This window comes from Zootoca vivipara, chromosome 16 (assembly GCF_963506605.1).
Source record: "Zootoca vivipara chromosome 16, rZooViv1.1, whole genome shotgun sequence".
Taxonomy (NCBI): Eukaryota; Metazoa; Chordata; class Lepidosauria; order Squamata; family Lacertidae; genus Zootoca; species Zootoca vivipara.
In genome coordinates this window covers 22248510-22275721 of record NC_083291.1, presented here as the reverse complement: position 1 = coordinate 22275721, position 27212 = coordinate 22248510, and the positions used below count along the sequence as shown (strand labels likewise).

General features: G+C 42.4%; 1 protein-coding gene across 1 annotated transcript in view; it reads right to left on the bottom strand.

Annotated features, from left to right (window-relative positions):
- Positions 1 to 1932: 1932 nt before the first annotated feature.
- The window catches only part of B4GALT1 (beta-1,4-galactosyltransferase 1), a 45700-nt gene continuing 20420 nt past the window's right edge, over positions 1933 to 27212 (bottom strand). The window contains exons 2-6 of the mRNA XM_035140728.2: positions 24230 to 24465; positions 8401 to 8588; positions 7270 to 7392; positions 4310 to 4414; positions 1933 to 2343 (exon numbers count right to left, since the gene is read on the bottom strand). Coding sequence (XP_034996619.1) covers positions 2208 to 2343; positions 4310 to 4414; positions 7270 to 7392; positions 8401 to 8588; positions 24230 to 24465 — 788 coding nt within the window. The 3' untranslated portion in view covers positions 1933 to 2207. The remainder of the gene's footprint in view (positions 2344 to 4309; positions 4415 to 7269; positions 7393 to 8400; positions 8589 to 24229; positions 24466 to 27212) is intronic.

The window sequence follows — 27212 nt, the reverse complement described above, 5'->3', positions numbered from 1 at the left end:
GGATGCCTGGTTTATACAAATCAAAGTGCACAAACCCCCTTTTTAGTCTGGTTTAAATGTGACTTTGCCTGCAGCTTGTATTGATGGTGTTAACATGTTGCCTCATGGCGCTATTTTATATACAACCCCCTGCAAACCTTTCAATAACATGTTGCAAAAATAAAAACTGCGAATTTCACGTTTTAACACACAACACTGCAAGGAAAAATAACTTTTTTTGTTTGACATTTATACAATAGAATAGTAAACGTATCTGACAAAATATTTTTTAAAAAAATATATATGAGAGACTACCTTATGAACCCAGAATTACAGACCTTTTTGCCATTCCTCGGTGAGAAACAGATTGCATTGTAACAGTAAAAAAAGGAATATGAAATTCAGCATACACGAATAAGGCAATCAAGAAATGGTACTTATGCAAGTTATTCCACCCCACCCCCCCAATGTCAAGGACTTACAGGCATCATTGACAATGACGCTTTGCAGGCCCACTGACCTCAAGCAAGGGAGTTACATCACAAATCAACAGTTCATCCACTGCTACAGACTACAGAGGCAGCCTAGGCCCAAGCTGCATAGTGCAGCCAACCCGTTTCCCCCCCCCCTCCGAAGAGTGGCAAATTCCTACTCACTGCTTAATAAGGTGCTTTCATATAGTTTGCTTATTTAGTGAACCCCAGATCCTTAGTCTATCTATTGCTGCACCTTCCCTGAAATCCTACCTATTTGCATAGGTGCCGTTGCCTTACAAATGGAAACGGGCTTCCTTGGCTTATGAAATCTTTGGCTGCACTGCACACACTGCTACTTTGCGTGCTTCTAGAGGCAAGCCCACACTGCAAACTGGGAAGCACAGTGAATGTCGCCTGACCTTCCAATACACAAGGCAGTGCCCTTCAGGCTTTGTGAAGCACTACCTTGAGCAATACCTGGCCCATTCATTCAAGTGTGGCAGTAGTTTGCCAGTGAGCAAGAGGCTGAGTGTGCACACAACAGGGATGCTAACACTACACACAGATGGACTGACTCAGGTAAGCAAGTGAATTTTTAACAGGGCAAAATGCATGCAGAATGCTTTTCGTGCATCCATGGGCCACATCTCATAGGTTTGGCCCCAAGTCTCAGGCTCGCATTCTGCCCCTCTACCTCTTTCCCTCACCGAAGGGAGAAAGCATTGCATGATCTCCGGACTATAGCATGCGTATTTGAACTTGGGATCTCTCCAACTATTCAGTTTGCTCCAAGACAGAAGGAGGACTTCAAGATCAACTTCAAGGAGGCTGGAAAGATCAATTCGGATTCAAATAAATACTGTGCAGTCCCGTTCACTGTGCTTTTTCTCTGTGGTGGACAGAAACCTACGCCAAACAGATAACTGGGTTGAGAACTTTGCTCTCAGAGTCAGAGCCTAAAATTTTTTGCCATGCAAAGACACTTTTCAGGAAAAAGAGACCCAAGTTATTAAAATTCCCTCTGCCAGCAGAACAGAATCGAAGCCCCACCCCACCCCCTTTTTGATAATCCTATTTCTCTTCCCTCTTTTTTTATTTTTAGGTTGTTTCAATAGCTATGAAGACAAGAACATTCCTGTCGGCAAGAATGGGGAGCTGTATCAAAAGAGGTAAACTCAAAAACAATTTTAGCAGCATTTTCCAGTCCTTCATACGGTAACCACGGCACTGAATTTTCATAAACATTACCTAATTTTAAAATTGAATTGGGGGGGGGGGAATGGTCCATAATTGCATAATACACCATCCATTTTAGAGCAGAAGTATTTCCCCAAGTTTGTGCTACTGTTATTTATAGTGGAGAACATGGCAGTAAGCAATGGGCACCGTCAACGATGCCGCTCTCTTGCGCAAGCCCCACTGAGGCACAAAGGCAGCTTTCAAACATTTCCATGGGGCTAGCACAGCAAAACTTCCCAGTGGATTTTGCCCATATGTCACTACTATTTCCCTGAAAAATTGACATATTTACGAACTCCTACAAACAGTTCTAAACTTTAAAAGAGAGTCACACATAGCAAGAGTTTTAAGATTAAAATTCTTAATTGTCCATCCAAATGAAAGGCCTCAGAATGGCAAAATAAGGCATCCTTTTTTTCACGTTGATTGTAATAAAAAGCAGGGATAAAATTCTGATAGGATGAGCAGCCCCTGTTTAGGGTTCTCCAAGTCTTCTGTCGCACCTCTGCCATGCTAGCTTTTTGGTGATCCTATATCCACTGTGATTTTTGTATACAATGGCAATTTCTCAGTTCGTTCTACTGTGTATTTCAGAGTGTTTAAGCCATCAGAGTTCATTGTCTCCTTTGTGTGAGCAATTTTGTTGAACCTGTAAGAACAAGAGAGATTCAATGTTGGGAAATCTCAATTTGCAAACAGAATCTTCATTTGCCTCCTCGAAAGGGCATTCGGGCTAATGCGAAGAGAACAAAATATTTTATGTCCCAAATGCTCAAACCTAACATAAACATTTTTGTGCTGATATCAGACAGAAATCTAGGAGATGGTATTTTATTGAGCCAGCTAATAGGACAACAGTGACTTTGAAAAAGACTGGGAACCATTTATAATATATTTGCAGAAACAAAAGAAGACTATTGACTTGATGGCAGGATTTAAATAAACACTCCCATCTTTATTAACAAAGAACATTTAAAATAACAAAGAAATGATATGGTGGACTTTTAAGACACAGCAGTATGTAATAAGGGGGAAACGTACCAGAAATGGAAGCTGAGGGAAGCCCGGGAGGGAAGGGAAGAGGTGATGTAATATAAATGTTATTGATATGAGATGCATGTAATGATAGAAAAAGAAAAGTGAATAAAAATTTAATATATATACTGGTATATAAAAATAAAGTGATTCCTAGAGGCAGCTCCAAGTTTTTTTTGTTTTTTGTTTAAAAAAAGAACCAGCTAATAGTTTCAAGATATGGTGCAAGCTTTCAAGTTTCGCAAAGAAGCGTTAGGACTCAGGGCTGAAAAGTGGCATAAAACAATCTCTTGCTTTTCATTTGGCTTAGAGCAGGCATCACCAAACTTTGGCCCTCCAGATGTTTTGGACTACAATCCCCATCTTCCCTGACCACTGGTCCTGTTAGCTAGGGATCATGGGAGTTGTAGGCCAAAACATCTGGAGGGCCGCAGTTTGGGGATGCCTGGGCTTAGAGCCTAGAAGCCATGATGGTAGGGAGCAGACTTTTCCACCCGTGTGCCTGCTTCATTCACATCTAAAAGAGGAGTAATAGTTTCGCTTTCTTACAAAAAAAGTGTGTGCAGGTAGACAACAAAACCCTCAACCCAAATTACTTCCTTGTGAACTATCACTTCAAGCATCTTTCTCTCCCAAGCTCAGCTCTGACGCAGAGGTGGAGCTGGGCTAGAGAGGAAAATAGTTGAACTGCTGAGCAGAGGGAGATGAAGAATGACAGGGTTAAGTACCCCTCACTTGTAAAATCTTTCCGTTGTAAAAAGACAGCCCCCCACCTTGCTCCCCCCAGCAACCAATTCTAAATATGAGCAGGCCATACAAGTCTCTTTACTGTTAGATATTGAAATTAACGGAGAGCCAGCAAAATGGGGATGTGTTGTATACAACTACAACAACAACAACAACAACAACAACAACAACAACAACAACAACAACAATTTATTATTTATACCCCAGCCACTCTGGGCTGCTTCCAACAGAAAAATAAAACACAGTGATCTATTAAACATTAAAAGCCTCCCTAAACAGGGCTGCCTTCAGATGTCTTCTAAAAGTCTGGTAGTTGTTTTTCTCTTTGACATCAGATGGGAGGGCGTTCCACAGGGTGGGCGCCACTACCGAGAAGGCCCTCTGTCTTCATGCTGACGGAAAGCTCCTTTCACCCAGTCACAGCTACCATTTGCAGAAAGCAAGGTAGGCAATTTTATTATTATTACTTTGCAAATTCCTGCCCCCTGTGAGCCTCCAAGGTCTGCTTTGAAGGAACTTCCTGAACAGTATGGGAGCTTGCAAGGGGGGGAAATTGATGGAAATCACCTCCCAATGAAGGAAGCCTTCTAGATCAGAAAGCCCCCTAGCAGCATGAAAGAGACCACCGGCTGCCACCCAATACCACTATTTCAGGCATCCCCAAACTGCGGCCCTCCAGATGTTTCGGCCTACAACTCCCATGATCCCTAGCTAATAGGACCAGTGGTCGGGGAAGATAAGAATTGTAGTTCAAAACACCTGGAGGACCGAAGTTTGGGGATGCCTGCACTATTTGAAAATGTTTGTACTGAATGCAATGTAGAAGGACCTACCTCTGTGGGTTGGGCTCATTTTTGTTGTCTCTCGAATGGCGAATCATCCGACATTTCCCAATTGCAGCATCTGGGCGGGAGATTCTCATGCCTTTGAAAACAATCCTGCAAAAGGAACACAAATGGAGAGGCTGTTGTTTCATATAAAAGCACAACCATGCTTTAAACCAGGGATGGCATGGGAAGCCTGTGTCCCTCCAGGTGTTGTTGAACACCCCTGGTATAGCCAGTATGGCTAATGGTCAAGAGTGCTATAAAGTCCAACATCATCAGTTTCCTCATCCCTGCTTTGAAGATGCCCATGGAACGAAACATAACAGTCCAGCTGAAAGTTTCATATTTCAAATGAAAGTGAAATAACATTATCACTTATTTCTCTATAGCTTTATAGCACACTTATCTCATCATTATCTACAGCAGTGTTTCTCAACCAGTGTGCCTCCAGATGTTTTGGGACTACAACTCCCATCATCTCTAGCTAGCAAGACCAGTGGTCAGGAATGATGGGAGTTGTAGTCCCCAAACATCTGGAGGCACACTGGTTGAGAAACACTGATCTACAGCACAATTCCAAACGTTCAGAATGCTTCACACAGCATTCTGTGTCACTTTCACAAGTATATAGAAAGGAGATATAAAGACCAGTTTTTACTCTGTCTGCATGCTGGTTCAGTCCCTGTGAATTCGGATGGCACTACCTCACTGTATTGGGCTGAAGGTTGATCCAGAAAGAAGTCAATATCTTCTTAAAAATTCAAATTCTAATGTAACTTTTCCCAGTCATAATTAGTAATCCAAGAGATATTTGGCAGCTGCAGAATCAGGAAATACAGATTAAGTGCCAAGACTCTTGGAAGGCTTCCACAATAATTTTTGTTCAACAAACTGTTCTCTGCCTGTCCCCTGCTCTATAATGTAATGTCCTTTATGTTCTCCAAGTTCTTCCCAGACCAGGTTATGTTGCCCTCCCCCCCCCCACACAAAAGGCTCCTGCCACGTTAACAAAACTGTGGTTTCCAAGTCATAAGCAGTAATAGTTCCTGTTTATTCCACATTAGTGAGACGCTGCCTGCATAGACACTATACCTTTAAAACACATTTGAAGTACTTCCCCACCCCCTCAAAGAATTCTGGGTACTGTAGTTTACTCCTCACAGAGTCACAGTTCCCAGCAAGCCTTCACAAAACACAGTGCCCAGAATTCTTTGAGAGGCAAAGTGTGCTTCGGATGTGCGTACACAGTCACCATCTGGGGCACTGGTGTTTAGTTTTGTGCACTGCAGTTTAAGAAGTGGTAAGAACAGTTCAACTATGGAACCGTTTCCAAAAGGAATTGGGGGCTCTCTTCCTTTAAGCAAGAGTCAGGATGCTTTTGCTCTGGGTGGCCTACAAGTCTCCATGCCTGCCCCCCCCCCAACTCTTACAGTTCAGCCTGGCTTTTAGTCTGTACAACCCATTTCATTTGACTTTTAGTTTTGTTGGGCGACTTTTCCCAACTCCCCAACTTTTGTGTTTAGATTGTGTTTTTCAGCTATGGGAGTGAGGGGGGTAGAAGTGGCACTAACTAACTAAATCTGATGAATCTGATAATCTGTATCTGATGAAGTGTGCATGCACACGAAAGCTCATACCAAAATAAAAACTTTGTTGGTCTTTAAGGTGCTACTGAAGGAATTTTTTTTATTAACTAAATAAATAACTGTCAAGAGCTGTTTACTTTCTCATGTCAAGAATGGCTCACCTTAAGGAGCATTGAAATAGGAAGTAGCTAAAAACATGTCTTCAGCCTACCAATAAAGGGCTTGAGGGCTGAAAAGCAGGTTTCTGAGCAACAGTGGAAATGGAAAAGGAGGTACTCTTGGTCTTGTAACTCTGCTTTTAACTTTTAACAGAGTTAACATTTGGCTTAACGTTTAGCATCACGGCCCTCTACCATTACTGGAACGCCCGTTCTTTAAATAAAATGAAAATATACAATAAGGATACTTCTGAGCATGCTCAGAGTTCCTTTGGCTTCTGACAGTTCCAACATCCTGTGCTCAGCCCACTTTGAATTAAAAGAATAGGAAGTCTGACCAGGGTTCCCAGAGCCCCAGTAACTTTATTTTGAGAAAATGAAACAGTGAATTCATTTCCTTTGACAGTATTCGTAAAACACAGTCTACATTTTTTTAAAAAAGCATTTAAGACTTAAGCATCTTAAATTCCCATACTGCTGTGCCTGCAAGCCATACTCCCCATGTTTTCTAATCCTCCGAAGACATGAACATCCTGGCATTACTCTGTAAAGACTTCGTGGAACTTCCAAAGACTTAGCAGCATGCCTCCCTACAGTACTAGTGAAGAGGAAGCAAGCTTTCAAAGAGCCTGAATGGAAACACTTGTCTGCCAAAGGCTTGACCCTGACAGTGGGAAGAGAGACTCTTGTTTGCTCCCCAGCTTAGTGAGCAGCGCTAAAGAGACAAGGAGAACAGTGACCCCGGCGCAGTGTAGAGCACCAGACTGTCCCAGGATCTCCTGCTTTCTGCCAGCTCCGTTTGACAGCGAGCCAGGAAGGAAAAGGAAACAATGGAGGAACACCATTCCCTGGCCCTCTTTGGATACAAGCCGCTGCAGGCTAATGTCTGGAGTTCACGCTGAAATACAAACAAGTTAAGCTATTTGCTAATGTCACAGCCAGAAAGGCAGGTGTGGCAGCTGGGGACAGATTACGTAGCCAGCGGGATTTCTTTCACCACTTCCTGGCACATGCTTGTAAGCGGCCGCTTTCTTGGCCAACTGTGGGATGTAAAGAAGCGCCTCCTATAGTGAGTGCACACATGGAATGGGATTCAATGTCACACTATGACGACTGTCCTGCTTATTCAAACATTTCAGTTTGCCAGACGAGCCATCCCCCTCTCCTCCTCCTCCAAACAGTGAAAGAAATCTATATTAATTGGGAGGCACAGGAGCCTTACCTGTTATAAATGTCATCATCTTCACCACCCCAGCCCCAATAATTATTGGGAAAGCCGTTGATTTTTTGGAATTGCTCCTTGCTCAAAGCAGACACTCCTCCAAAATACTGATTGTAAGGCAAGCTGAAAGAGAGAAAGGCAACTCATTAAAAAAAAAAACTAGTTTTAGCTATCACCAAGATGTTAGGATTGCTCGTCTAGTTGCACTTGTAAGTTAAAGTATTAATAATTGCATTAACAACAACAACAACAACAACAACAACAACAACAACAACAATTTTATTATTTGTACCCTGCCCATCTGGCTGGGTTGTCCCAGCCACTCTGGGTGGTTTCCATTAAAACAATTATAAAGTGTAACATCAATAAATGCCATAGAAATATGTGCTTCAACACACACACAAAATCTTGACTGTCTTAAAGGATGTAGTAAGCTCAGAATTCACTTAAACCCTTCCCCCACCCCAGGTAAGTTGGACAGTTTTCATTTCCTGCCCTATCAGAAATACAGCAGAATGTAATTAACTGCATAGTTATCAGCATTCTTTTTTTCCCCCTTAGCACATTACACACTTCAAGACTTCACTTTTCAGGTAATCATCTTCCCACCAATATGGCAGCAGCCCATTTGCTATCTCCAAAACTTGTTCCTAATGAAGTGGCATGCATAACCTGCAAGCATCTTCAGGTGTAATTCAGCCACGACAATAAACCATAATTTCCTGTACATGTTCAAGCCGTTTACTCTCTCCCCTCTTCTCTGTCAAGTGCCAGGAGACAAGTGAGTGTGCAGGAAAACAAGGGTTCACCACAGTTCATTCATGTGGGAAACAAGGCTTCCCCATTACATCTAAAATGGATCTCAGGCATTGCTTCCCACGAGGCAAATGTTGTTGTTGTTGTTGTTAAAAAAAGCATTATTATTATTTATATAAACTGTTCTGAGAGCCTCTTGGCTGAAGAACAGTAAGTAAAGTATCTAAAAAAACATCCAAGTGCAGAATAGGCAAGCCGACATGGATACAGGTTCCTAACATTAATCCACCCTTGATATTAACAGCCATGCTATTATTATGTGACTTTTTTTTTTTTTTGCTAGCGTCGAATACATGTTAGCAATTGATCTCTTACCGGAATCCAAATTTATCCATCGACACAGAGAGGTGCCTGGGTTGACTGTAACACTTGTATATATTTCTGTCATCCATAGGGATTAGGTCAACATCGCTAAATACAAAGCAGTCATATTCGTATTCTTTCAAAGCTTCTGTGAATCCTATGTTCAGAAGCTTTGCACGGTTAAATGTTGCGTCTCCGCCCTAATGTAAGAAAAAGAAGGGCTATTAAGCACAGTCAATAAAAGCTGGTTAACATTTACTATTTATTATAGGCCTGGCCCTTCACAAGCAGTAACGTTGACATGCGGGTGGCAAAGTTCTCTCAAACGTTTCCTTCACCATGTTTTTCTGTTCAGTTTAGCTTAAAATTATGATCGGGGAGGGAGATAAGGAAGCTAGCTAGCTCCTGCCCGCCCCGCCCAGGCCCCTTGCCCAGGCCTCAATTGTTGTCTGCAGAGAGAGGCTGCTTGTTTCCCCAGCGACATGTGACTGGCTGATTAGATTATCTGTCTGGAAACTGTAGAAATGGGTCCCTTTCCTAGAGAAGCTGCAGAACTGTGAGTTGAACACCATAAAACAGGATTTTCCCCATTTTCCAAGAAACTCAACAACAATTTTTTTTCTTGTTTTCCTCCTCTAAAAAACTAGGTGTGTCCTATGGTCAGGTGTGTCCTATGGCGTGAAAAAAAATACGGTAATTGCTTGTGTTTTTGAATGCACCTCAGAAGTTGAATGGCTTCCACTGCGCTTTTTTCTTTTTTCTCCATTGACTTTGCCGACCGCCCTTTGCGGTTTTCGAACGTTTCGGAAGTTGAACGGTCTTGCGGAACAGAATTCTGTTCGACAACCGAGGTACCATTGTACTAATACAGTGGCACCTCGGTTTACGAACTTAATCCATTCTGGAATTCCGTTCTTAAACCAAAACCGAGGTAAAGTTTGCAAACTGGGACACTACTTCCGGTTTTGCAGAGTTTGTAAACCAAATCGTTCGTAAACAGGACTGTTCTTCAACCGAGGTACCACTGTATAGGAAATTGATAAGGACTCATTTCCTCCCAGTAAGTGATAGGTTAGAAGTGGTACCTAAGCTCTATAAAAGGGTTTAGTCCTATAGAAGAGGAGGAAGATATTGGAGGCAACCTGGATCTCACCCAATACAAGTACTGAACATCTGATGCAGCTGTGCTTCTTATAACTATACTGTATTTGTAAATATGTGTAAAAGAGTTACTCCTCCTGAGGAGCACAATAAATGGCGTTATGTGGTGTGGTACCTACCTGAGGTCCTAGATTTAGGATTAGCTGTGTACTTGGCGAGATCCCATGATCAAAATAAAACATGGCATCTTCTAGAACAGGCACCCCCAAACTGCGGCCCTCCAGATGTTTTGGCCTACAACTCCCATGATCCCTAGCTAACAGGACCAGTGGTCAGGGAGGATGGGAATTGTAGTCCAAAACATCTGGAGGGCCGAAGTTTTGGGGATGCCTGTTCTAGAGGGTAGCTAGTAAACCTTCTCTCCATAGGAAGTGAAGTGGGAGAGGAAGGATTCTGAGTTCTCAGTTTCATTCTGGGATATTATTCTTGGAACCAAGTAATAAGCAAGAAGCCCTGTGGAGACTGATAAGAGGAAATACAAGGAAAAGCCTGTTTTGTTTTGTTTTAAAAAAGATTGGGACAGGAGCAGCTGTGTTTTGGGAGTTCCCTAATTTTCATGTAATTCATACTATTTTTTTTAATGCGGTACAAGGGAGTAAAAGATAGTTGAAGGTGCTCTTAAATCTGCCTTATTCTTATAGCTATGTTAATAAGTAAATGGTTTCTGCAATAATGTATTGTCAGTTTGTTTTCAGAGTTTCTAAATTGTAATCTGCTCTCCTCTGACTTTCAAAATATAATGAAGTTGTTTACAAACTTGGCAAGAATTCCAGGATTCTTTAATCCTTAAATCAGCGAAACTAAAAAGTGTCCTTGCCAATTTAAGGAGGGTATAAGGGCATGGCTGAAACCACACGTTTCTCTTATTTCAATTAACCCTTCAGGAAAACCAGCTAGGGCGACTCCACACACAAAAAAAAGCAGCTCTTGATTACTATAGAAATATAAAAGCCAAATTGTAAGAAAGGAGAATTAAAATGTGATGCTCATTCGAGAAAAGGGTCTCATGAGAAAGTATTTCAGAAGTTTATTAGGGGGTTGCTTTGCTTCCCAAAGTGTAGAGAAGACTGTTCTAAAAATTATGTATGTCTAGCAAATTCCTATCCATTCTGAAGGAAATCAGCCCTGAGTGCTCACTGGAAGGACAGGTCCTGAAGCTGAGGCTCCAATACTTTGGCCACCTCATGAGAAGAGAAGACTCCCTGGAAAAGACCCTGGTGTTGGGAACGATTGAGGGCACAAGGAGAAGGGGACGACAGAGGACGAGATGGTTGGACAGTGTTCTCAAAGCTACGGACATGAGTCTGACCAAACTGCAGGAGGCAGTGGAAGACAGGAGTGCCTGGCCATGGGGTCACGAAATGGCTAAACAACAACAAGCAAATTCAAAGGCAGAATAGCTTTCATAAATGCTATGAGCCTGACCTGGTGCTCAGCTTACTAGGGTTAAACAGAGATTAATTAACCACATTTTAGAGGGGTCTCACATTTTAGCCCCAACAACTGTATAGTGGATGCAGGTAAGGCAAAGAGAGAGCGAATCTCATGACCAAGTGGGATTTGATGTTCTATCCACTACTCACATAGGAAGCTGCCTATGTGTATAGCTCAGCACATTGATTGACAGTGGCTCTCTGGAGTGGCAAAGGTAAAACAGGATCTACTGGCAGATCTCTGGGTAATTTGCAGTAGATCACAAAGGATTTATGGCTCCCCACTGGTTAACACAAGCAACTCCATCACCAAATTAGGCTACTGAAATGGAGAAAGCTGGGGGTTGGGGTGGGGAACCTAGAATGAATATTTGAGTAAAGACTTGTGAGCTCAGTTCTAGTAATGAAAATAAAATCCTGGGCTGAAATGTGTCTTGCTCCTTAATTCAAAGTGCATGCTGGCTGTTTCTTTAAGTCGGTGTTTGGCTCTAGTGGGTGGACTTCATGGTTTGAAGTAAAAGCAACGTAGAGCTTGCAAGCTTAAAGTCTGTCCAGCCGGACACTACATTGCATTGCCTCTCTCATTTCTATGTAACTGTTAAATTAATTTAATATTCTATTATAGTTTCGCCTCTGAAATTGCTACTTCCCAAGTCCTCAGAAAGGAGAAGGGCAGGAGATGAATTTAACAAAGCAAAGTGTTATCAGCAAGTTTGCACTTGTTCACCATAGTGACGTAATCTCACGACCCATTTGCTATCGGCATGGCTCAAGTCCAGACATATGAAAGCAACCATTCCAGTTGGGTTATGTGAAATGGCACTGAACCTGTACGGACAGAAAAGCTTTATAATAACGACCCCACAAGCATAGCCCTATTCACCCCTCCAAGATCCTAACGGCAGCACCACAGCTTCCGTGGCTTCTCACAGCTTCCGAATAAACACCTTTTGGGTGTGGGTGTGTGCCCAGCTAATAATTTATGTCTACCTCACATCAAGCAAACAAGCGTTCCATGCAGAAAGACACTGATAACAATGCAGATAACACTGAAACCACAATTCATGCTAGCATTCAAGGTTAGCATTGGAAAGTGCCATGCTGCAGGAGAGGAGAAACCTTACTGAAGAGACGACAGGTGCTCTTTCTCATTTAAGGCTTATTATTCCTGCAACTCTTGAGAGTCCCATGGACTGCAAGAAGATCAAACCTATCCATTCTTAAGGAAATCAGCCCTGAGTGCTCACTGGAAGGACAGATCCTGAAGCTGAGGCTCCAATACTTTGGCCACCTCATGAGAAGAGAAGAATCCTTGGAAAAGACCTTGATGTTGGGAAAGATTGAGGGCACTAGGAGAAGGGGATGACAGAGGACGAGATGGTTGGACAGTGTTCTCAAAGCTACGAACATGAGTTTGACCAAACTGCAGGAGGCAGTGCAAGACAGGAGTGCCTGGCGTGCTATGGTCCATGGGGTCACGAAGAGTCGGACACGACTAAACAACAACATTCCTGCAACTCACTCTCTCTTGTGGCAGTACAATTGTATTGCTAGGTCTTCACCCTCTTTAAATCCTATTTAAATGTATACTTTCCAGAACAGGAGTTTTAATGTAGTAGTAGTAGTAGAGTAACATTCAGTTCAGAAATAATTACTGGTAGGCATTTTGAGACGACAGCCTTCTGCCTGGTGGAGAGGGAGGGAGGGAGAGGGAGAGGGAGAGGGAGAGGGAGAGAGAGAGAGAGAGAGAGAGAGAGATTTGCTACTACAGTACTACATTTGTCAGTTGCCCCCCCCCAAAAAAAAAAGAAAGAAAGAAGTGACTTAGAGGATAAAATACAACAGTCAAGATATGCTGGATGAAGTTTATTACGTTAAAATGTGTACAGTGGGAAACAGCAGACATTTAAGATAACTGCATAGGACACAGGAAGTTGCCTTATTCTGAACAAGAACATTGGTCCATTTAGTAGATTACTACAGGGTTGTAGCGTGGGGAGGACCAGGAGGGTTGTAGCCCCTGGTGCAGGATTTTGAGGGGGTGTGAGCCAGGCACCCCTCCAAAAAAATGGATTCCTGCCCTGCCTGCTGCCGGGGGTTTCTGGGCCCTGTAGCTCAGCCTGGCCTTGCTGCCGTGTCCCCAGCCCCCTTGCTGAATGGCCACAAAAATAAAGAGGGTTAACAAAATGATGTAGATTGTGGACGAACTAAACACAAAGATGACTTGGTTGCTGCCCAAAGTAGTATCCCTGTATGTCCCTCTCCTCTTTCCCCACTAAGGTGGGCAGCTAAGAGGGGGAGTTGAGAAGACCTCAGGTAAAATCTCATCTCATCCATGAATTCAAGAGTGCAGCACAGGAAGGAGTTAGACAACCTGTCCATACAATCTTGGCATAAGAACATTTGGTCTGTTGCAATCTCAGAAAAGATAATGCCCAATCTACAATTGATACAGGGTAAAGCAAAACCACAATATACATATTTTAGTGCAGTATGGTGAGACTTTATTCAATTTACCATGCATCAAAATATGTACATCTCTTTGCCAGAAATAGCCAAATCTATATGGATGTCATAGACCATGCACATAGACAACTTGGCAATTGTCTCACATCCCTTTAGTTATATAATATATAACGATACTGTATGAAGTGCTCACCTACACCAATGTAACAGCAGATAGGCTTGGTTTGATATAACCATCTTGAAAATCAACAAAAAATAACTAACAAACCATGAACTCATTAGGTGGATTTAATGAAGGCCCCATTGCAGCTTTGGCTGCTCATAAGCACCTGCCTTAGTGTACAGGTGAAACTCTGAAAATTAGAATATCATCGAAAAGTGCATTTATTTCAGTAATGCAACTTAAAAGGTGAAACCAATATATGAGATAGATGCATGACATGCAAAGCAAGATATGTCAAGCCTTTATTTGTTGTAATTGTAGCTATTTGTCGTTAGGCGGGTCAATTACAAATGGAATGTAATTAATGAAATGTAATAACGATGTTTATTTTTGTATTATTGTAACTATTTGTTTTATTACTGTGGAATTTCCAAAAAGAAAGCATTTGCAAATAATAATAATAATAATAATAATAATAATAATAATAATAAGTCGCATTACTGAAATAAATGCACTTTTCGATGATATTCTAATTTTCCGAGTTTCACCTGTATATGAAGCTCTCTGTATATTGGAAACGCACTATTAAAAATGTTTATTTATGCTGACTGCGCTTCCTTTTAGGGAAATTTAAACATAACAAACCAAGATTCCCTGGATTCCCTGGCATTGTTTTCTAGTGGTTAATCCCCTCTTTGAATGAATTGTGTTAGTTCCAACTCCCCCCACCTCTTTCCCCAGTGCAATAAATATAACCACAGGGGGAAAATTGCAGGAAGGAAATCACAAGCCAAGTGCCTTGAGCAAAGGATTCGGATATAAAAGCCTTCTTTCATGTATATCCTCCTCCTTTTCACACGCACTTAAGAAAAAGTGATCTAACCAGAGACAACCAACTTTCACTTCTGTATACTTCCATACCTTGATTATGCTTTAATGAACTGACACCTTTATAATTTATTTAAATGCAACAAGGTAATAATGCAACAATGTTAAATTCTTGCCAAAGAGAGGTTTGGGTGGGTTCAAGGTCCTGAAATTATTTAGAGAACCATTAAGCTCCTGTCAACTAAATGGCTGGATGAAAAGCCACCAAAATTCTAGGCTGCAGCCCTAAACCCAAATTTTTGAGAAAGTAAGCTCAACGGAACTCAATAGGGCATACAGAGGATTTTGCTGTAAAAAACCCAAAAGCTATTCTGAAGCACAAATACATTCACTGAAATGTAAGGTGAAATACTCTTCAATATATTTATTTTTACCAGGTTGTGATTTTGCGTGTGTGCTTTTCTGCATGTATATGTAAATGTATGAAAATATTCCTTCAGTAGCACCTTAAAGACCAACTAAGTTTTTATTTTGGTATGAGCTTTCGTGTGCACGCACACTTCTTCGTGCATGCACACGAAAGCTCATACCAAAATAAAAACTTAAGTTGGTCTTTAAGGTGCTACTGAAGGAATTTTTTAAAATTTTGTTTCGACTCAGACCAACACGGCTACCTACCTGTATGTAAATGTATGTTTGCACTTCCAATTTTCCTTTTTTTCTAAATAAACATTATACAGATAAGCAGGGCAGGGGGGTTGGTCATGGTACTCACCAATGGAGAGTACTGTCACCTCTTTTTTGCTGCCATTTTTTTTGCTGGCACCCACAGCACTTCCATGAAGCACAGGGTTGTTGTTTTTTAACCAAAGGCTCTGAGCTTGGAGAATTTGGGGGGGGGGAGGGCGGAGAAAACCTGAAAGTATGAAAATCTACTAAATCTGCGTAATGTATACAGGTTGCAGGGTTCAGTTTCTTGGGTCAGAATTTGAACTATTTCCTTTTTTTTTAAAAAAAGTGCAAAATACTTGGCTTAAAATGTTCTGGGGTAACTTGCTTGCTGCTTGGTGGCAGGCTCTTTCCTGAGGCAAAATCAACACAGAAAACAAATTAGGGGACAGAATATCTACTAGTTCATATGTAACAAGAAATGGAGATGTGGGGTTGGACACAGCGCTGAAACCTGACGAAGTGAAACAGAACATAAAGAGAGAGATTTGAACCAAGAAAATAAAACTCTACCTTAAAACCATTTTCAAGACAAGACAGCAGTAAGGTTCCTTGTGGGTCTTGCACTGACCACCTCCTTGGTGGGGGAAGGAACAGTCCAAAACTGTGTTGCCCAAATTTCATCTACTCCATACAGAAGCAACAGAGCCATTGTCTGTTTGCACAACACACACAACTTCTGCTTTGGGCTGCAGAATCAAAATAGATTTGCAGTCCATCCAAGTTTGGTCAGGTGGTTTTAGGTCAGCTGATCCATCTGCCATATAAGTAACGTAGACAAACTGAACACTTTGAAACAGTTCAAGAAGATGTAAATATGAAAAGCAGGTCAAAGCCGACATTCAGCTGGGCAAGAGAACATTCACATAGGAAATATTTATTTATTTTTCCAGTTTCATCATCTGCCACCCTTTGACAACATATCTAGGACACTTGCAGCTGTGCCAGCCACTTAACTCTCCTCCATATATTTGGTAAAATATATATTATTATTTTTTGTTAACAGATATAGTTTTGTTAAAGAACTGAGACGGTTTGTAAATGTTAATAATAATTAATAATAATTTATTTGCACCCCACCCATCTGACTGGGTTGTCCCAGCCACTCTGGGGAGCCTCAAAACATATATAAAAACATAATAAAGCATTAAACATTTGAAACCTTCCATATATAGGGAAATATATAGAAACAGATCAGTTCTGATGGCACAAATGTAGACCATGCTGAATGTGTCCAAACCACCCACTTTTTTTTTTGGTGCCTTGTTTTGTTTCTGTGTGTTTCTGTTATATATATATATATATATATATATATATATATTGTGGCTACAGCCTCAAATGCTGGAAGTGGCCTGGGCCTCTCTGGACCTCCGAGAGAGACTGGGTGGATCCTACCCCCAAGTATTTTCTTCCCTCCAAAATTGCACTCCCCATTGCTTTTTAAAGGTTTGGCAAACATCCAGCTTCCCAAACCCACAGAATTATCTAGTTTGGCCAGCAGCAGAGTATGGCAAAACATGCCTCCTTAGGGGGGGGAGGGGAGTTCATCTGGAACCAATGTACAGCTTGCAGAGGCTCTAGCCATTCTTTTTCTTCTTATTTTGCAAATTTAACAGGGCAAGGAAAAGGCAGAGGGAGAAAAAAGTTTAAAGTCCTGGTCGAACAAAGATTGGTAGACCTGGGGAGGTGGGGTGGGAAATAAGGGTAACAACAAAGAAATCACATTTCTATCCTCCATCTGCAGGGACACAAGAGAAGAACTTGCCCCAGAGTTTTGGAAAACTGTCAAGCCCAGTGGTTTCTGCTGGGTAACCAGCCCTTTCAAACAGCCCCTTAACCCCTAGAACAGGCTTCCTCAACCTCGGCCCTCCAGATGTTTTGAGACTACAATGCCCATCATTCCTGACCACTGGTCCTGCTAGCTAGGGATCATGGGAGTTGTAGGCCAAAAACATCTGGAGGGCTGAGGTTGAGGAAGCCTGCCCTAGAGAGATGTGAAGGACCAAACCCACAGGGGAAAGGCAAAGTCAGAAAAAAATGTGGGTTTTCTCTCTCTTCCTTTTTCTCGAGTCTTAATAACAAAAAAATGCACACAGAGATTGAGAGATTCATATTCTCTTTTGTGCTACCCTCTCCGTTGTGGCGGCATGGGGTTGCTGTTCCATGTTTGGACTCTTGCCATGTGTTGAATGGTTCATTAATCCACATATAGATTAATCCATAATATATATAATGTTTACTGTGCATGTATTTGTTTAGATACAGTTGTCCTTTTATCCTCTTAGAATTTTGAAGTGTCAGGCATAGGTCTAATGGCTTTAGCCCAAACGTAGCAGAGTTTTCCTGCACAGTGCAGAAGCTAGTTGAGGTGGAAATGACTAGTCGGCTAGACGCAGAATAACTATTTACAGGATTTATTAAAAGAAAAGAAAACCAGCAGAGTTTCTGCATACAAAGCAAAGCAAAATAAATCCTCTCTCTCTCTCCAACCATACGCAGCACTCCTACTCCTAACACCCACAAGAAACAACTGTGCTAGCATTCCTAGATAACAGAGTTCAGTGCTAGTCATTAACCAATGAGAGAGTTGTTGCCAGGCCAGGCAGACCTTGGCTTTCTGCCAAGAGTAAATTGACACTGCCTTGAGTTAATTGTGTGAAGCAAGAATCTGTAAGTTTCCCATGAGAACCAATTATCAGAAACCGAACATATCCATTCCACGTTCACAGTATTTCCAGGTCTTGACTTGCACATGACACCTTAATATGTTTGTTGTTTGAATGGTTACTAACCTATCTCTATTCTAGCTACCGTATATTCCGGCGTATAAGACGACCCCCAACTTTTCCAGTCAAAACATAGAGTTTGGGATATACTCGCCGTATAAGAAATACGACCTGGCATGTAAGATGACCCCCGACTTTTGAAAAGATTTTCCTGGGTTAAAAAGTAGTTTTATACGCAGGAATATACAGTATTATTCCAGTAAATTTGGTTTTATATTGACTAGCCAGTTTGTGGTGGTGGTGGCGTTTTGTTTTGTTGTACTATTATTATTGTCACCACATTTGATAATTTGTGTATATAATCTGCTTTCCTTTGGACCATGTCAGTGGGTCCGAGAACAGGGTCTTGTCATCTGGGCAGCCCAGGAACTCCATACACGCTGCCCAGGCTTGTGCCCCAGGGAGATCGCTTCAGTGCTGCTAAACCAGCAAAAACAACACGGGAGGTAGCAGCTACACGTTGCCAGCCTCTGCAGCCTCAGCCGGCGCTGTTATTCTCCTGCGGCTTGACTTTGCCCCACAGGGCACACACTTGAAACAAAAAGATGCCAACAACAGCTGAAACAGAACAAATGTCAATCAAGTTTTCTCCAGATGGATGCTTGCTCCAATTTCACGCTAAATAGTGAGTTTTCCGGGGTGGTGGTGGTTAGCAAGGGACAAATGGAAAACCACTTGGACCTTTCTAAGGCACAGGACAAGTGAGAGTATGGGCAAGCCCTCGGCATTTTATGTCACTATATATTATATATCACTAGAAATCAGCAAAGCTGGCTGCAAGAGTTACTGTACAGGCGCCAATTTGAGGATACTCAACACACCTCCACTGTGCTCCTCAACTAAGAAGCCTCAAACTAATTACCAGTTGGTTCAGAGAGCCAGCTGGACTTTTGCCCGGAGCAGCAGCTGTAGGTTTCTGTCAAGTCTGGGCAGACATAAATCCCGTTGGCTCTACTAAGTCGGCCAATCCCACACAGAGTTCTTTGCTCCAAAATTGCAACATGTGCAACAGCTGGTGCTCATTAATTATCCCGCACAAATATTATCTAAGAAAGAATGAAGAGCATAAGATTGGCGTTGCACGCTTGGCGAGTTCAGTTCAGACTTGGACGTTGCTACTTCCTTGAGGTTGGCAGAGCTCAGAAGTTAGAGGCTTCCCATCCTGCCTCTGTTTTGCAGGAGAGAGTTCATGTCCTTTGCTAATTAAATCTCTCATTTATTATCGCATTAGGAAGTTGCAACAGCAGACGCAGGATTTCTTAAGTTAACAAGTAAATAGCTGCTCTGTTCTTTCAATAAATGTAGCTTAATGCTTTTCGCTCTGTGTTCCAGGGCTCTCCGATGCTCACAGAAGTTTACCAAGGCTTGTCCAGTGAGAAGACTATCTATCATGGGGGAGCATCCCTGAAAATTAGGCTGATGTTTGCAACCATTTGCCTCAGGGGGTTGTTAAGTCTGCTCGACAACACACTCAAATGCATGCAGAGGTCTTGGCCAGTGGTGTAAGTGCTATGTAAACCCTATAATGCTCCCCTGAACTTTTCGCAGAGGAGTCTCCTGCCAGGCCCACAAGAGTTCCTTGTCAGACAAGTCAATGCAATTTCAAAGCTAGATGGAACCCAAAAGCAAATCTCTGTGCTGTAGAACAGGCCCGTTTTATAGCTTAATTATAAGCTAAAGTTAATGTAAACCAACTTTTATAAACTGACTGCAAATCTTGCTTAACAAGCGCTTGCTAACCATAATATGTAACCTATAGTTAAGTTGCAGGGCACGTTTGGATCATTTTAAACTATGGTTAACTAAATCATGGTTTATAAACCATAGCTTAGTATATTGTGCAAACCAGGCTGCTGAGTGTCCACTGAGCAATCATCTCAGCCAGAATACTGTGCAACAAACAGAGAGCAGGTGCACCAGTGAGATGTGACTGCAAGGCAAGTAACTTAAAGGTAAAGGTAAAGGACCCCTGACCGTTAAGTTCAGTTGCGGCCGACTCTGGGGCTGCAGCGCTCATCTTGCTTAACTGGCCGAGGGAGCCGCTGTTTGTCCGCAGACAGTTTTTCCGGGTCATGTGGCCAGCATGACAAAGCCACTTCTGGCGAATCAGAGCAGCGCATGGAAATGCCGTTTACCTTCCCGCCGAATACCTATTTATTTACTTGCACTTTGACGTGCTTTCGAACTGCTAGGTTGGCAGGAGCTGGGACCGAGCAACGAGAGCTCACGCCATCGCGGGGATTCGAACCGACAACCTTCTGATTGGCAAGCCCTAGGCTCTGTGGTTTAGACCACAGCACCACCCATGTCCCTTAGTTGCGTACTAGAGAGGGGCAATTAGCACCCAGTTTTTTCCACTGGCTACAGCAGCCCAACTTCCATTTTACATATTCTCACATCACATCCACCCCACCCCACCCCACATCTCCATTTCAGTATTCAGCCCAATTTAATGTATTTCAGAGGTTCCAAAAGTCAATGGTAAACCTGCAGTAGATTCAAGTTTGAATTTGCATTGCACCGAAAGTTAAGAGGTGGGACGTTACCATTGAAGCAGTAGGGTGGTCAACGTTCCTTCCTTCCTTCCTTTCTCCTACAAGATGCAGAGTACAGAAGGACGCAGATGGAGTAAGAATCAATCGCTCACATACAAACTCTCCTTGCTTCAGCGATTGCTTTGCTATAGGACAGGTTTAACAAGAGAAAGGTAAGATTTCCCCCCCTAGAAGGAAGGAAGAATAAAAGGAAGAATGGATGCAAAGAAAGGACAGACAGGGGGTGGGGGGAGAGAGAGAAAGCAATTGTCAAGAGAGCAAAGAAATAAGAACGTTTTCTTACGTAGCAGGTTTTAAAAGCTCCTCTTAACCCTTCCAAGAAAAATACCATCTGGATAATTTAGTCTCATTGCCAATGTTGCTTGATGCACACAAAACTAACACTGCTTTAATGAAGTTAACTAAAGTGAATGCTTCATTGACAAATTAGGTCATGATGCTGGGTAACACTTGTATGATTTCTGCAGCATAATGGGGAAAAGCAGCGACACAATTATACTCTGCACACACCTAGCCTATGTATGCTTACTGTTATCCACCATCCCCTGTTTTTCTTTCCAAATTATATAGCCCCCTTTTGCAGAATTTCATCAGAGCCCTGAACGCTAATAACCTTTGTAAGTAAGCTCTGTTAAAGTCAACGGAATTTCTTTCCAACTCAAGCATATTTTGGATCAGGGTGCCATCAACTTACCCCATAGAAACTTATTTCTATGTCTGCACAAATGACTCATTAGCAAAAGAACTAGAAACCTTCATTCAGCCACAGGGAAAGACAATTAAATGGCCTTACATCCCATCCTATGCCGATTGAAGCAAACAAAAAAATTTAAGGACCAAACAGAACTGAACAAATAGTGATAAGCATTTTCCTTCTTAAGACATCTGTAGTAGGAACTATAAAGCAAGACCTGCTCAGAGGTGGGATTTTCAATTGCTCCTCAAGGGGTATCAGATGGCAAAGAGTAAGACCCCATCAGATGTATATCCCAGCGATACTCAAACTGCATGACCTCCAGAAGCATGTCTTGAAAAATTAAGCCACCATTTTGGAACCCTCCACTAGTCAATGACCCTAACCAGATAAGTCCATGTACCACCGACCATCATAATAAAAGAAGCAAGGGTGTCCTGGATTTCCCCAACACAGCCAGAGCTGAAACTGATAAGACAATCCTAGAACATAACCATTGCTGAGAAATCAGGTCCCATCCCTGAGCAATAAAGCAAGAGGGAAGATGAGATGCCATAAACCAATATTAAAAACAGGCTATTCTAATTTGCAAATGAACATTCCTGCTGGTTGTCTTGGGAGCCAAATGGGGAAACGCACGTTATATTTTTGATGGCAAACAATGAAGGTTGTCTCTTAAGCTAACAAACAACCTGCCCCCAGGTCATCAGTGTAATTTCAGAACTGCTTTATTGAAATCTCATACAAACGAAACCTGCCTAAACTGCTAAAAAAAAAGTGCCCCGAATCTAGAACTATTTGTTATTCCATGGAATAAGTCTGAGACGGTTGTGTTATGCAGATGTACATACCCTACGAAACTGGCACATGAAAAAAGCATCATTTTGGCTCATGAAGATTAAGAAAGCTAAAAAAAAACCAAAACCCAAAAAAACCCAGGTGCATTCTGCTTCCCCAAAGCTCAGCGCAAAGACAAAGAAGACAGCAAGAGATAACTCTGAGCAGGCCGGCAAAAACTCCGGAAGTTAACAGTGGGGTTGCAGTCTCTGTGATCATAACTAGAGGAGGCAACTAAAATTTTCAATATAATGTGTAAACTCATTCCAAGTACAGTACAACAAAATGCAACTAAATGTCACAGATATTCAGTCGATGCAACAGAACTAAGTATAGTCCATTATAATACAAGCCTATCAGTTAAAAGTTCTGCAGTATCAACCAAGACTTTGGGCTAGAGAAGGGAACTGCAGGCAGTCCCAACTGCAATAGTTGTACAACTCCCAAATCCTTTGGCTTGGGACCTCAGGTTGACACAAAAATGACCAATCCGGTGCTACAAGTCCTATAAATGATGATGATGATGATGATGATGATGATGATAATTTATTATTTATACACCACCCACCTGACTGGGTTTCCCCAGCCACTCTGGGCGACTTACAGCATATCTAAAAACATAGTAAAACATCAAGCATTAAAAACTTCTCGATAGAGGGCTGCCTTCAGATGTCTTCTAAAAGATATGTAGTTCTTCGTCTCCTCGATATCTGATGGGAGGGCATTCCATAGGATGGGCTCCACTACCGAGAAGGCCTTCCGGCTGGTTCCCAATAACCTCACTTCTCGCAGTGAGGGAACCAGCAGAATACCCTCAGAGGAGGACCTCAATGTCTGGGCTGAGTGATGGGGGTGGAAATGCCCTAAAGCCATTTAGGGCTTTAAAGGTCAGCACCAACACTTTGAATTGTGCTCGGAAATGTACTGGGAACCAGTGAAGATCCTTTAGGACCGGTGTTATATGGTCCCAGCGGTCGCTCCTGGACAACGGTCTAACTGCCAGATTCTGGATTAATTGTAGCTTCTGAGTCACCTTCAAATAGAGCGCATTGCAGTAGTCCAAGCGGGAGATAACCAGAGCATGCACCACTCTGGGGAGACAGTCTGCAGTCTCAGCCTGTGTACCAGATGGAGCTGGTAGACAGCTGCCCTGGACACAGACAGTTCACAGATCCACAGCCATCCCCTCAGTCTGGGCAACTTGTAGCCAAGGGATGCTATAGGCTTCTCTCGCTGTACCAACAAACTATTGCCACTGTTTTAGCATCAAGGTACAAAGTGGCTCTGTCAGCCCAATGACCCTAAACAGCTCAGATCTAGCAAACAGAAATATAAAAATCGGAAGGATATACACGCACCTTGCTACATTATTATTTTATTATTATGGTGTCTATTGTTGTGCTTTGTGTTATGTTTTTATTATTAGGCTCTACAAAATGTGTTCTTAATATTGTACATCGCCCTGAGATCTTTTGGAAAAGGTTGGTTATATAAATTATAATTATAAAACACATTTCTTATAAATGTCAGTTTTGTGTGGACTGCATATACCGGTATCTATCTGTTTCAATTAATACAGATATATTTATGGTTATTTTTTCATGTATTTTAATATGAGCTGAGGGCTTCCCCCACTTCTCTTAATCCCCCCTTTTTTCCTTCCTTCTTTTTTGCTTTTTGTTAAATTTCTTGTTTAGAGGGAAAATTTGTAAGTATATTTGAATCGGATATGCAGTAATAAAAAGATATAAAATAAATAACCACAGGAAGGAGGGGAGGGAAGTTGAGGAGAAGCTAAATTAGATTTGTAAAGATTTTGTTTTCTATATGAAGGAAGTAAAGGAAATGTTTTGCAGGAGCTCATATACCATGACCAAGTCTAAGTGTTGTAAAAAATGTATTATACGAAGGAACCCTTAACCATCAGAATCTTTAGCTGAGCATATTATAATACCGCAACAAGGGTGAGGAAAACCTTCCCTAAACTTTCTTTGTTTTTACATTTGCACAATTCCACAACATTCCTGTTGCTAGCAGAGTTAAACCAACCATGAGGCATCAAACACCACAATACCGTTTTTAACAATTCACTCAGCAAAAAGTCCCCGACATGTCTGAAAGAAAGTGACAACATGTACATGCTCCTTTTGCAAACGCAACAGGCTATTTGGAATCTTGCAATCTCTTACCTGGTTAATGACATATATACCATAATCAAGTTGCTGCCTTTGAAGGATTGGATGAAGATAATACAGCCAGTATTTCAAGTGTTCATCTCGATTTCTGAACGGGATGATAAGCGCTACTCTCTGAAGCGCTTTGCATTCCTTTGGGGTATAGCGGCCTCCTTCCCTGACTTCTGGGTTCTCGCCTGCCACTTTCTTCAAATCCACAGTCAGCGAAAACTCCACACGCAAAGGGCCAACTGGGAGGAAGGGAAAAAGCACAAGTCAAAGACAAGACAATGGTGCGAGATCGTTGGAGCCTTTAAAAAAAAATGATAGGTTTGCAAAAAGTCTCCTAAAGAACAGGGGTGGGAGTCCAGAATTTCAAATGGATACATTTATGGAGGACAACATATTAGAGAAATTTTAGCCTGATGATTCAGTAATGGCCACCATTTTAGGCGCCTTCAAGTGATGCACAATCGCTAACACACAGGTCCTTCTGGATCCGGAAGAAGGCAAAACGAGGGCAGAACAGGGCAAAATTGGGGGGGTAATGGGGGGACACTTATACGCGCACTGCCAACACATGCAGGGGGCGGGAACAGACCCCCTGTGAGAAATGCTCGCTATCTGTATTTGGGTCACAAAGGTCAAGCTATGGGTGGATACAAAGTTTCCAGTCCCCATTGTAGATGCTACCATAAAGCTAAACTGGATACAATCGTCCCTTGGAAGTCGAATGGAATCCGCTCTGGAAGTCTGTTCGACTTCCAAAATGTTCGAAAACCAAAGAGCAGCTTCTGATTGGCTGCAGGAAGCTCCTGCAGCCAATCGGAAGCTGTGTCGGACGTTTGGGTTCCAAAGAACATTTGCAAACCAGAACACTCACTTCTGGGTTTGCAGCATTCGGGAGCCAAAACATTCAAGAACTACTTCTGAGGCCTTGATACATCTCAAGCCCTGATGAGACAGCAAGAGAGTGCAGGCTATAAACTACAGTGTAGTTAACACTGTGAACTACAGATACGCATGGAGGAGGAATGTGTTTTAAACAGATTTCTATGTGGAACTTAGGAGTTCCAACCTGACTGAGCTTTGCTTTCATTGGCATGCCTCTTATGTTGAATGCCTGCTCATCTCCAAACTGATCGTGCATTGTAAGTAGACTCATTGTATGCCAAAAATACGAATATTTTACATCTGCTGTGTATAAAGCCTCATAGGGTCCCACATTTCTGTGGCACAGCTTTATAAGCAGTGAATAGTTATATCTATAGGCAGTCCCTGCACAGAGGGTTACAGTTTGAAAGACATGACACAAAAGGAAAAATGAATGAGGAGGGGAGAGGAAAACAAGCAAACACAACCAGGAATTCTTAACATTACACAGCAGTTCCTAGGTACAACAGAAACAGCTCAGGAAGAGGAGTTGTCAAATGGAAATGTGTTGATGCACTACAAATGACTCACAGTGGTACCTCGGGTTACAGACGCTTCAGGTTACAGACTCCGCTAACCCAGAAATAGTACCTCAGGTTAAGAACTTTGCTTCAGGATGAGAACAGAAATCGCGCGGCGGCGGCACGGCGGCAGTGGGAGGTCCCATTAGCTAAAGTGGTACCTCAGGTTAAGAACAGTTTCAGGTTAAGAACGGACCTCCAGAACGAAATAAGTTCTTAACCCGAGGTTCCACCGTATTGATCATAGTCTGAAGGCACACAAGGCTCAGTCTGGGAATGGTCAGGGCCAGGTAGGAGACCAAGTATGGATGAAATGTGGGGTGGGGGGGCGTGGCATGACATGACATGACATCATCCTGTTTTCACGCTTCCTATAGCCATCTGGTGGGCTACTGTGAAAACAGAGTGCCGGACCAGAAGGCAAGCTGGCCTGATCCAAAAGGGTTCTTAAAACAGAAGTCAACATGATCACTTTGCCTAACCGTCATCCACCCACTTCTATCTAGAACCAACACATACAGTAGATACTAAAGATTCAAGGCAGCAATGTATACAGTCATTCTTAAACTGCTTTGAACATTTTCACTGTGTGTGTGTGTGTGTTTAAAACTTTAGGTACTAACCACATGCAAAACGAAACCTCTTTGGGGTTTAGCTCAGCCACCGAAACTACAACTCCTAAAACTCCTTTACCAGAATTCTAAAGCAAAATGGGTTTCCGGTATTGTAAGCTGCCAACGGACCTGCCTGGCTCCAAAGCACACTTTTAACACAAACACAGAGAATCCAGCAGCCTTTCAAAAACAACATGAACAACTCAGGATACTGGAATAGACTCACATAGGAGGAGACACCAGGCATATTCAACCTTCTTAAGGGAAATTAGATGCGCTAGTGGTAGACTTGTTAATTCCCAAACTGTGGACCATAATAATGAAATATCTGAAGTTTTCCATGAGCAAACACACACCACACACACACACACCACACACACACACACCACACACACACACACCACACACACACACACCACACACACACACACCACACACACACACACCACACACACACACACACACATCTCTGCATGATCCATCTCTGTGCTGATCCACACACACACATCTCTGCCTCCATCTCTGCATGATCCATTGTCTCCTGGACTTGCCTCCTTCCATTCAGCCTTCAGCAGAAGTGGGAAATTCTTTTACCTCACAGCTTTGGGTGAGATTTTTATCAGTCAAGCCCTCTGATTCAGACACACACTAGAATTAACCACCCTCAGAGGAGAGTATGTTGCATCTCTGCATGAATGCCTGGTCTGAACTTGCCTCTTTATAGAGGCACACTCATAGAATCATAGTTGGAAGAGACCACAAGGGCCATCCAGTCCAACCCCCTGCCAAGCAGGAAACACCATCAAAGCATTCCTGACAGATGGCTGTCAAGCCTCTGCTTAAAGACCTCCAAAGAAGGAGACTCCACCACACTCCTTGGTAGCAAATTCCACTGCCGAACAGCTCTTACTGTCAGGAAGTTCTTCCTAA